Source organism: Dermacentor silvarum, chromosome 11 (assembly GCF_013339745.2).
Source record: "Dermacentor silvarum isolate Dsil-2018 chromosome 11, BIME_Dsil_1.4, whole genome shotgun sequence".
Lineage (NCBI taxonomy): Eukaryota > Metazoa > Arthropoda > Arachnida > Ixodida > Ixodidae > Dermacentor > Dermacentor silvarum.
The window spans coordinates 104,720,310-104,733,048 of record NC_051164.1 but is presented as its reverse complement, the minus strand read 5'-3'; the positions used below and the strand labels follow the sequence as shown (position 1 = coordinate 104,733,048).

General features: G+C 44.6%; 1 protein-coding gene across 1 annotated transcript in view; it reads left to right on the top strand.

Annotated features, from left to right (window-relative positions):
* The first annotated feature begins 2,417 nt into the window (after positions 1-2,417).
* The window catches only part of LOC119433921 (uncharacterized), a 42,197-nt gene continuing 31,875 nt past the window's right edge, over positions 2,418-12,739 (top strand). Inside the window, 8 exon segments of the mRNA XM_037701202.2 lie at positions 2,418-3,033; positions 5,937-6,079; positions 6,757-6,891; positions 7,159-7,296; positions 7,951-8,115; positions 8,945-9,084; positions 10,677-10,857; positions 11,907-12,103. Coding sequence (XP_037557130.1) covers positions 2,592-3,033; positions 5,937-6,079; positions 6,757-6,891; positions 7,159-7,296; positions 7,951-8,115; positions 8,945-9,084; positions 10,677-10,857; positions 11,907-12,103 — 1,541 coding nt within the window. The 5' untranslated portion in view covers positions 2,418-2,591.

Here is a 12,739-nt window from a genome sequence, read left to right as displayed (position 1 = left end):
CACAAACTATTAAACGCACCCTACAAGGCTGCAATATATCTAGATAGGCTGCCAGAGGAACATTTTCTTTCTTTCCTTTCTCATTCAAACACCCTGGAAATATGCACTACAGCAAAAATTAACTTTGCACCGGGAAAAGCGTTGGGTTGCCGTCAATGCTCGAATATTAGGAGATGCTTTCCCCCGCACAGTGACCGACCTTGAACGTTTAGTTAGTCAAACGTTTCTCAAAACTTTTGAAGTAAGGTGAAAAAGTTAAGAAAGCGGGGATGAAAGCGAAACGAATAGTCCGTTTTTGGAAAATGCCAAGAGCCGTGGCCGAAGAGAACTACAAGCCTTTGCGACAAGCAGCAAAGCAACTTGGCAGGCTTCATTCTCCTTAATCGCAGCAAAAACGAGGGGAAAAAAAAGAAAGCTCCGCTTATCAGCTAGTTCGCGGCAGCCCTCTGTATCGCGTCGGCCGAGAGAACCAGGGCGTGTAACCCAAGCGGGCAGTGGTAAGGCAACACGGACGACTTCGCGGTTGCCGTCGACGACGTTCACGCGATGGAGGAGCTCCAGTGCAATATCCAGGATTCAGCGAGAACAGCGCGGACGTTATCAGCGGAACGGCCCTTAATTCCGAGACGAAAACGGCAAGACAGATAGAAAAAAAAAACACGATAAAACAAAGAAAAGAAAGAGAACAAAGAAAATATGTTGAGAAACGCCTCGCTGCTGGCACGGAATGTGAAATCAAGGCACGGTTGACGAAGCGAGCCCTTCACGAAACTACGCTTCCCATGCGCTAAGCGCAACCTTGTATCGCACGTGGCCCGCTACATTGGCCATTATCTATGGCCGTCAGATAAATGCGCTTGCTTTCTCAAAGAGACATTCAGCATGTCACAGCTGGATGTCTTTCTTTCGGGATGTCTTAGCTTTCCTGGATCAAACTACGTAGGTAGGCTATTCATGCGAACTTTTGGTTGCTTCGGAGGAAACTTCTCTATCGTACGAGAACTCAGTTTTCATGTAGGATAGAGTGGCAATTTAAGGTGAGACGTGCCCTCTCTCCACTTTGGGAACCGTACAGCGAAGTAGAAGGCATAGAATTTTAGGGTTACCAAGGCACATACTACTTTCCTGAAACAGACATGCTTCGTCAGAGGCGCCACACAAGGCCTTCAGCATGCATGCTTGCAAAACGTGGTGTTTCCAGAAGCACTGGTTATCGTATCCCGCCAAGAAGTGTCAAATTTAAGTGACACTAGTGTGTTCAAAATGCGGCGACGTGTCCGAGTGCGATTGAGATTTAGGCCGAGTATGTGGTGGCTTTACACGCAATTGCTTTTTTTTTCATCCTCCTAAAAATACAGCGTCGCGGAGGTCACAAACAAAAACCCACGTCAGGGCTTGACAGAGTCTGAGGCCCTGCATGACAATTGACAACACGCAAAGTAACTGCAAGACACAGATTGATCGCCAGGATAAAACTGCCCGTAGCTATCAATAATAACCCAACCTATCCGCGCCGCCATACATCTTCTGTAGTGCGAAACAGCCGTCGTAGTCCACACGAGAGTGACCCCAACTTATCATCGTCTTGTCAAGTTAACATGCTGGATACGAGCAGCACGTGTGTGCTTTCAGAGATGCCCTACAGCCCCTGCGACGCTCTGCAGCAGAAGTCTCAGAGCCGTATGAGGGAATGGGCTGCATGCATTGCACACGCTACTCCGCTGGCCACACTGAAGCTTATTCCATAGAGCAGTGCAGGGATTGTCTAATGATTGTACAGATACGGGATGGAAGGTGAAGGCCTTTCAGTCAAAATGCGTACAACACAACCCATACAACACGCTGCCCGTCTGTTTCAGATTAGGCTCTGGATTTCGGTCTATGGTTTACGGATTTCAGATGAATTCAGCATGCTGTAATTTCTTTAGACCACGAGATAATGGAAGTGTAAGACAACGTGGACTCATGGCTTTCGCGGATAGCGCAAAGGTCGGATAGGCTGTCCAGCACTAAAACGTGTTTGGGTTTGCGCGACCAAAATAGTCAATCATTGTAACATTGTAACAAACACTCAAGAACGAAAAATAGAGATGTTCCAGATGTCCGTCATCACACCTGTTTAATGTTCCAACAAACTGCCCAGACAATCTGAACATAACAGAGTGCCAACTCAACGACATGCTTACTTTCTCGGACCAAAGTAAATGTTGGCGCTGCGTGCAAAATGAATTGTTTGTGATGGCAGAAAGTAGTTCGTCGTTATGAAGTCGTCTCACGTGATTTTGTGTGGCGATGCGTGTGATACGAGGTTAGCCAAACAAAAAGAAAACCGCTGCTCTCCCAGCAAACAAGATGAGATCTTTGAGCTCGACGTTCAGACGTCAGAAAGCCTTCATTCTGCTGACTGTTCATTGCGCCAGCGCCTGCAATGTGAACGTGCTGGTAATCTCAACAGCATATCCGTGCTCATGTGCCTTATGCTTCCGTCGTCATCAGTTCGTTCCTGTGAAACGAAGAAGTGCATTTCCCCATGGCCCCTCTCTTCGTTATCGGGACAGACGAGACGGTGGTGACGACGTTTTCAGCCGTACATGCATCACACGGAAAAAACTGGATTTCGTAACGGACCACCGTGCAACAAAAAACTGACACAGTCCACAAGACAACCACCAAGTCCCAGAACCGGCTTCGGTTCCTGGCAGTATCTCTATAGTCGTGCTGGACAGGGAGCGACGCTCAAGCGCCGCCTGGCTTTGACCAGAACTCGGCGTCAAATTGTCTGCCAACCTCGCTCGTGTAGGCAGCACATTCACCATCTCGGCGACACCAGCGGCCGTGCCGAGGCGCCTATCATCTTCAGAGTTTCGCCGCTGTTTCCATCGCCGCGTTGCGGACCGTCTCACGGCCAAGGCTACTTAAGGGAGCTTGGGTGGCCGGGATCGCCTTTTCTCTTTGTGGCGGGTGAGACGGGCGAGCCCGTCATGAGGGTCCTCGTCGCGGTGGCGCTCTTGCTGAGCGCGGAAGCTGTGGCAGGTGAGTGCCTCGTAATTATCGCCGTTTCTTTATTCTCGACACGCAGTGGTGGATAAGGAGTTACTGTGAATGTGCTGCGGAGTCATAAGATCAATTTCCAACTTTCCTTTACAAAAGGCAGGGCTTCCATCTGAAGCTCTAGCGACTTGAATCATGATGGAACAACGTGTTTGGCAAGCAGAACTTTAGGTTTAAACAACAAAGAGGTGAAAGTTTAAGCACATAGGATGAAGATCGCCCTCCATTGGTTTAATTTTTCCTGCTTATAGTTGGCTGATTTCCTCTGAAGAGACTTATATGTTGGGGTCGCTGACATTATGTTGAGCTTGCCTTAAGTTATGAAACATTTGATCAAACTTCATTAGGATAATTATTTGGAAAAGGTAGAAAATTGTCAACTTCGCATTTACACACGACCTGTAGGCTGCGCTTTGGTCCACAGATCTAATAGCAATACTCTTTTTTACTGTACATGAATGAAACGTGTAATATTTCATGCTTTGAAAAATAATAATTGACACCGATGCCTAACTTGAGCATATTTGCCCAGATTGACCAGAGCCTAACTTGACCAGATTTGCAATGGCGGCGGACTATTGGCTCTGAATTAAACGCACTGAATATTAACAAGACGCGATACATAAAAATGTTCTAATTAGCGGAGATTTATATCTTGACTTTCGTAATGACAGAATATTGCACACTTCTTCTATCAAGTTTCTCGGTGTTTTTTCCAACAACAACTTTCACGGAACGAATACGTGGATTACCTAAAGCTCAATTTATCTCGTCAAACTGGTGCCCTCTGGAATGTCACAAATCTCATACCTGACAAGTGTAAACGTAGTGGTCATATGGTCCTTAATAAAATCTCCCCCACAGTACTGCTTAATTCTATAGGGCACAATGACAACTACTAATATGAACAGTTTAATCGATCACTTAAAAAAACATCCATCAGAATTTTGGAGAATCTCCAATAAACTTAGAGCAGAAAATTATCAAGGCGGAAATTAAAACTACTAACGCCCCCCCCCCCCCCCCCAGAAAAAAAGATGTATAAATCAACGCTCACGACGTACATGTGGAAAATACTTAAGGAAAATGGCGAGTTTGGACCAATACATTTCAGCAAACACAACATCACTTAACGACAGTGCATTTAAAAAACCAAATTCCACAGCTCCTTGCCAGCAATATAAAATTAAAAAGCCGGCAGATCCCACGCCCTGTGGGAATCGATGTTATGCGAAGCAGAGGGCGGATAGCCTACCAAGTTAACGAAACGACCATGAGAGCACGAAGACGTAGGCGGCTGTTTCATGACCTACATGACAGGCATGTCATGACATTCATGTCCTGAGTCCTCAGGAGTCCCTTTACCTACGCCTAAGAGACCCGAAGGCGAAAGCCCTAGTCATGCTCATGCCATGACTTCGACCATCAATCTTTAGCCTTTTCCTTCAATGGGTACCACATCTGAACCGATTCCATTGGTTTTTGAGTGTTAATTTTCTGACGCTGAATCATTGTGAGTTTTGCTGAGTCATGCTCATGACTATGACTTCTCCCACCATCCTTTAGTGTTTCCTTCACTTAGTGCCCAGGTCCGAACCCATTTCAGTGGATTTTGAGTGTTAATCTTTTAAATGCGAAGCATTTCTTGGCGAACATTTGCTACTTTGACAGTATCTATCTATCTAGCCACCTGTGTCTTTGTGCTCTCATAGTCGTTTCGTTAACTAGGTATGTACCAAAATTGGCGTACTATGACAAGAGTATATGACGAACATAAATAATATGTCATGACATGATTGTCATGACATGCGTGTCATGTAGGTCACGAAACAGCCGCCTACGTCTTGGTGCTCTCATGGTCCTTTTGTTAACTTGGTAGGTACCAAAATTGGCATAGTATGACAGGAGTGTATGACCAACATAAGCTATAGGTCATGACATGCGTGTCATGTAGGTCATCACAATGACTGATCGAAAAAAGATTAACGCTCAAAAACCACTAGAATGGGTTCGGACGAGGGCACTAAGTGAAGGAAACACTATAGGATGATGGTAGAAATAGTAGTCATGAGCACGACTCAATATAAATGACAATGACTAAGCGAAAAAAGATTAACACTCAAAAGCCACTGAAATGGGTTCTGACGTGGGCACTAAGTGAAAGAAACACTAAAGAATGATCGAAGAAGTCATAGTCATGACCATGACTGAACAAAAATGACAATGACTCAGCGAAAAAAGATTAACACTCCAAACCACGAAATGAGTGCTGACGTAGGCACTTGTTGAAGGAAATTTTTGTAGCGTTCTGTGTTAGAGCCATTGTTCTTATTGTGCCGTCATTGTGACTATGTTGCGTTACCTGATCTGCTTGCATTTTGTCGCTGCGGCAGAGCAAAGAACGTTTTGTAGAGAAATCAGGACCGAAGTCAGGTGCCACGCGGGCCTGTAGTCCTGAACCTTTTGGGGTTCTTGTGACGCAGGAAAATCAAGAATTGTTGTAAATAATGAAAAATAAACAAGACGGGTTTATTGTCATATTTCTAAAAAAATTACGTTTACGCGCATGTTGCAGAACTCGGTGAAGCGAAACGCCTGAAGTGAGATTTGCGCCACATCTCCGGCCATAAATTTAAAATTAAAGTTGGCAAATTTTTGCTAATTTTGCAATTGTCTGTGTGTTCGGGATTTTCTTCCGAAATAAACGCATAAAGTAGCTCAACGTATTCGGTTTTAATTTGCAAGAAACTATTTGAATATTTGTCAGATCAATTTTCAGCGTTGTTGCCTTGGCTAAAATGGGCCCACGAAGTAAAACGGACAACCGAGTTTTCGGCCATTGTTTGAGTCACAAGAGATGACGTCATCAAAATATTGTCTCACAGGTTTCAATAACGGCAAGGAGTACGTGTACAACTATGAAGGAAAGATTCAAACAATAAACTTGGAGCAGCCCCAACATTCCAACGGGTTCGCCTTCCGCAGTAAGATAGCCATGCAGCCTAAAGGCGAGCTCACATTTTTCAAGGTAAGTGCGTTTTGCTTTTACTAGAAAATGAGCTGCTGCAATTTTGTAGTCGGAGACGATCCCTACCCCGGCATAATATACATGGGCAAACACCTTTGGAACAAACTCGACACTTTTAATATCTCTGGCTGGATCGCTTGGTCCAATCATGGCCATGCCATACGTACGAAATAGGCCGAGAAAAGTGACGGGAGTTTCTGGGGAATGAAAGTAGCATGTAATCTTTTGGAATACTCCACCCATTTCTACTGAAACGTTCCAGCCTGATAAGAATGTTTTCGGAGAGTCTGTAAACTGTACATAGATTTCTTGAAGACTTGAGTAAACTAAGGAGCTTTGTAGACAAACTGCAAGTATACCAGAAGAAGAAAAAATGCCATAGAGCTTCGAATGATTTTTGAGGGTAATCTTTCACAATTCTATTTAGCTCCCAAATTACTCAAATGTAACTTATACGATCTCTGCATCAGTTCACCATCACTTCCGTACGATTATTACGTAATATATACGAAGTGTTTCAGTGGACACAAGAGAAAGCCTAAGCTGTCATCTAGCATCATTCTGCTGTCAAAACCGCTTTTTAACGAATTACTGTAAACATACGAATCACGCGCTCTGTTGATGAAGCCCTCGACATTTTTTTTTTGTTTTGTTTTGCGCCGACGTGGCTTTTCCAGGTCTCGGACTTTGTCGTCGATTTGTTCCACGGTGAAACGATCGACCTGAAGACGCACACCTTCAATTTTCAACCCCACGAACAGCTGACCAACTACCTAGAACGGCCCTTCGCCGCTGCATTCAAGGATGGCCGGGTAAGGCACGTCATGGTCATCCAGTAAAATATCGATTATTTTGCCCACTGCTGAGTAAAAAAAGAAGTCTTCATCAAAAAAAAAGTCGACAGTGAACCTGTCGTTGCCAAAACGCTATCCTTGCCATACCATTACTGTACAAAACCCGGTGTAGTCGTGATGCATGCTCTTCACGTAGGAATTAAGAACCAGAAACAGGGCGGGCGCGATAACGATAAGCCGCCTTGCTATACGCTGCTGGTTATATTGCTGCTTAATTCTACGCAGTTCGAGCACGCTGAACTGGGTAAGGATGAGCCTCTCTGGTCTCACAACATCAAGAAGGGCATCATCAGCCTGTTCCAACTGGATCTTTCAAAGCGAAGCCAGATTAACCCACAAGGCAACGAGTTCATCGTGGCCGAGGTAGGTGTGATAATGTATTTCAACCTATGCGCTCATTATAACAGGTCTACATCAGCGGAATCATTCTCCTTCTGCTGTATTAACGTACAGCATGAAGGAACATTCACATTGAGAGACCTTGCTCACGTTAGCTGGATACCGCACATAATCGGGAGCTGCGGCATCCTGCAAATATAAGGTCAGTGAGGTTTCAACAGGGCAAACGTAAATGTAGAGCACCATGACAAGCATTTGTGCTAAGCAGGAAATGATTCAGCTCAATGACTTGGACAGTGACGTTGCCATTATCGTTCAAAGTAGGCATCGTATCTCTGTACGCCGCCTGATTTTATACTCACGGATGGGCAGTATATTTTAGGATACTTGTTCTGAAAAACGATGCTGATCTGTTAACTGGTGAATTTTACGTAAACGTCTTCATTCAAAACAAAAAGGACTGTCAGGAACTAAGGGGGAAAAAAGCAGCAGACGATGTGTCCCCATACTCATCTTTCTAGACGATGGCCCCTCGTTGCAAGGTTAAAAATATGCGGCGAATAAAGTTGAACAGTTGCAGGTGGCTATCTGTTGCCCACGAACGTCATCAATTTGTCTCGGACACTAGAAAAGCGACGAGCTCGTTGAACACTGGCGTCTGATTTTATACCGTAACAGGATGGCCTTAACGGCCAATGTCAGACGACCTACGTCGTGTCGGAAGAAGCCGAAGGCCTGGAGGTGACAAAGATAAAGGACTTAGAAAAGTGCGACCACCGGCCCTACCACTTTACGGGAACGCTCAAAGGACGACCGTGCACCGGATGCAAGTCACAGCGATGGGTAAGGATGCCAATCCACGGCTTCTACAGTATGAGAAACCAGGTTAACACTGGTAAAAAATCGTAAAAACCGAGATGAATCTCTCGGTTGAAGACAATTACTATGATGAGCGAGGGTTGGGAAGCACCATAGGAGTAATGTTAGGGAAAACAAATTGTTTTCGATGAGCGATTATACGTGATGCATAAATTCAAACCAAAATGTGAAGGTACACTAAGTAGCTGTTGAGGTGATATGACCTATTGAATGGAAAACTTGGTTTTGTTTTTGTATGGTCTATGTGGTAAATAGGGCTTCTGATTCTTTCCTTCCATGATTCCGCGAGTCGCAATTCCTACCATGTATTTGGGCGGCATAGTCATTTAAGTGATGCTGTCGCAAAAGAAAACGCGCGAACCCTGCTCTAAAACGCTGCTAGTCTGCCTTTTTCTGTTTTTGTGCCATTAAGTAATAAACTACTGTCCGATACTGTCCATTAAGAAACGAATTTAGAAAATTTTTCTTTCTTTTAGGCTCCTTTCCTTTTCCTTCAAGTTTTTTTATCTAAAATTATCTAAGAGTGTGGGTGAATATGCCCCTTTGACGCCCAGCACATTATTTCGCCTTCTCCTAGGCCCTGAGTTGTCATCCAATAGTCAAACCAATCGGAGCATGTTGGCCGAGTTGATTTGAATCCGGCAAAATGCACCATCAAAGTAACTTACGTGAGCGACAGGAGTTTCTAACACAGAGTCTGTACAATAGTCCCTTTATAGGCCACTTGTCATTCAAGTAGAGTGCAGCATTTTCGACACAACCACCTGAGCTAATTCACCATTTGTTTTCGCAGTTGCCTCTCACAATGACGTCAGAGGTGAAGTATCGCTTGAAGGGCACGAGAGAACATTACGTCATCGGCTGCGCGTGCGGAACTTCAGACCAAGTGCTCGCGCCCTATGGAGACGGCAAGAAATTCCACGTGCAAGTCAAGTAAGAACAGATAGCGGTGGCCTAAAAGATTACATATTTTGCCACGTTCCAATGACATTCGAGATACGAACGTGAATACTGACTGAAGTATTGCCGTGTGTGACTGTTCAAGCTCAAGTACATATAGACGTTGACGGCGTAGCATCGATAGCAGTCGCATTAACAATAGTGGTGGCAACACAAGAAAGTCAATGATTGTGAGAAGGGTAAGTTGGGTTGTAGATATGTTTCTTATTTCACCCCTGAGCATAGCTACCCAAGAAAAGTGCCAGGTAACACAAGAAAACAAATATGACAGACTATAGAAGTAGCTTGCAGTGGTTGATACTTTCTGACGTATCTCTCGGGAGTTATACTAACGCACATGTGCTAGTGTAATCTGCACTGACTAAAAAGCGACATGTGAGTGTGCCAAGTAATGAACGGGTAGTGATGTTCGTCTGCGTAAGAACAGTGCCTGCATAAAGTTTTTTCACTCAGTCAGTCACCGATGATCAAAAACCCATTCGGCCAATGCAAGACAGAGAACTGAATTTACGAGTACCTACTGCAGTAGAGGTGGCATGCGAGCCCTGAAAATTCTTGAATTAGCTTTAAATGCACACAGAATATAATGTTCTGGCGGGACACCGGCAATGATATCACGCCGAGGAACCGTGGAAGTAGTAAGTGTACCCAGACCCACCCCCCCCCCCCCCCCAAAAAAAAAAAAAGCTTTTCGAGACAGATTTAGTGAGTCTCTTAAAAAGACGCGGGAAGGCTGGACAGGTATCAAGTCGTTCAGCTTTTTTTGGCAACATGTAGTAGAAGAGTTAGTGTCATTATATCAAACCTTCTTGAGCATAGTGCACATTCTATTGGATAAGTAAGGTTTGACCAACCAGTGACTGTTGTCATCATTCTTTTCTATTCTTGTTTTACAGCCGTCCGTACCCCCGTAAGAGACAAAGGCCTAAAGCATAGAAAAAGAAAGGCTCTTTGATGAAAACTGGATAGCTTTGCCTGGCAGAACACATAGCATGTTACTCCAGACGAACACGATGATAAACGAAATGATACACACAAGGCCCACCGATCCAAAACACACGTGCACATGTAAAATTAGATAAACCAAAGAGCAGACTAGGGGCTCGATCTTTTGTTAGTCATAACCATACGAAAAGACAGACATAGAAACCGGAGAAAACAGCGGGGAAGTTATTTGTGAGGTTTAATTGAAATGTAAAAATATTAAGGTAAAGGGAAATGAAAGTGTAGAAAAAATAACTTAGCGCAGCCGGGAGCCAAAAACTAATTTAAGTTTCGCGTTGACGCCAGGGGCTCGCGGAAAGGTTGAAGTGCCTTCGTGAAGCGCAGGACGCAAAAGCTACAGCAGTTTATGATAAAATAAGGTCTCGCAGCACAAGGCATGATTCATGGTGTATGTTCAGCTGACATCAGGGCGGTTCTCACTGCAGCAGTGCTAACGGCGATGTCAAAAGAGAAACACGAACCCTTGCATAAAGGCCGCATAGATGTCACAAACCCGTGTATTCGCCTAAAGTGGTATCACTTTGATCGAGTGAACAGTAACCGCTGGGATATTTTCACAGCAACACGGCGACGCTTCTGGAGGAACACGACGGTGCCGCGGAGATTTCTCTACCGGAGGTCGAAAGCCACCCGCGACTGTGGCATGCCTTTCCCAAGGCGGAAGACGCCGTCACGGGCCTCGAACTGCACGCGCCCAACCACTACGTCCACGAGTTCGGACTCACTGGAAGCCAAGAAACAGTAAGACCAGGATTGCGATAATCAAAAAATTTTAGCGAAAAATCAAGAGAAATGAGGAAAAATTGAACTGAATAGCGCTTTGCGTTCTGCCTTGATGAACGGGTAAGTGTTCAGAAATCGTTTTTGCAGGAACCGTCGATAATGACTGTCGATTTAAAGTACGGACGAACGAACAAGAGAAAGAACCAGCTAGTGAGCGGACAAATGACAGTTTTTCTTTCCGAGCGTTCCACAAAGCTCACGGACGACTGACTCTCCATCTTTCTCCTGCCCGCCCCTTTCCGCTACTCGGTTACGCGAAAGCTCGAGCGGGACGCCCCCCTTCTCCCCCACGCATCAACGCCACTCGGTTGTACTAGAGCACGCGCCCTTTTTTTTTTCGGTGCCTTTGTAACACGAGTCCGACCACCGACCATCAAGCACCGACCATCTACCATCGGTAACCACGAAATTAGACGAAAAAGGCAAAGAAAGCTATTCTCTTGAAAAAAGTTGAAGAAAGATTAGGTTTAAAAATATTTGCTTTCTTGAAGTGGATTGATAAGAGGTAAAAGGGGCGTCAAGGAGAGAAATCAACGTGATTAAGCGCTATGCCATTTAATTCACAAGAGGGTGGGCTTCTCCTAACTTCGGTATTAATGTTTAATAGTGGCCAGCGACGTACCTCTAGAAAATATGTTTGCGCTAGGCACTGCACTCGTAGGAAAGCTTATTCCTATCAGAAATGGACATCCTCACAACCTACTTGCATTTTAAGGAGGTATGCGCATGTAAGATTCCGAACGTCCATTAAGGAATAATGTAGCGCCTTCCCTCATTATATCCCGCTAGAAAACGTAACATCGATACACAAACAGACTGTTTCCGAATCGCCTTGCAAAGGAAGTGGGGACCTTGTCAAGCTGTCCATAAAGCCTCAATCTCCCTTGTTTTTGCACTTTCATTTATGTCTCATAAACTACAACAATCTAGGTAACTGCAAGCCACCTTGTAAACTTGACCTAAGAAAGACCTTATTTCTTCCCATGATCCTGTCCTGCTTGTAACAGTTCATCGAGGGTCTGAAGAGGCTGGCAGCCATCGAGTACAGCCAGGAGGACTACAAGAACATGCGCGACAAGCCGAGTGCAAGCATGCTCTTCCTGCAGCTATTCTCAAACATGCTGACCTTGACGTACGACGAGATATCGGACATCTACAACCAGCACGTTCTCAATGCGCCCAATGGAGCCAAGAAGCACATCAGGTTTGTCCCGTCACTCGGTAAACTATTTTCGATTTCAAAAGAGAGAAGTCCCACTCCTCTCTACAATCGTCAGTCATTTCAAACTGCGAGGCATTGCAGTAAACAAAGATATTCGCTAATTAAAAGTGCTAAAGTCACACAAAAAATAGTCTGCACTGCCAACGATACCTTAGCAGTCACTTGCTTATTCACTGGTGGACACGGGTTGAATAATACTTGGGAAAGTAAAGCCAAACATCTATTTTTCGAATTTTGGGCCGAGAGCTCCGCGCCAGTACGTCAGTGTTACGTCATGGATTTCATTGTATCTTTTTCCGCTTGGACCGTTTCAACACAAGAAAGGTTATCGAAACCTTCCAGTTTCAACTTTTGGTTCAGCTAGAATGCATATTTAGTGCTGTCTTAAAAACAAGCAGTTAACCAACAGACCCAAACCGATGCTGCTGAAATAAATGACGTCATGGTGATGTGGTTTGGGAACTTCAGGGTGGTACCCCTACTTGTTTTTCGTTACTGCGTACCCTTTGCTGGCTTACCAAACCTCCTGTCACATAACAATCTTTTTGCAGTTGAAGAAATACAACTTATTAAAATAGTTGAAGTTAATAATCCTCTTAGCGTGCTTTTAATAACAGG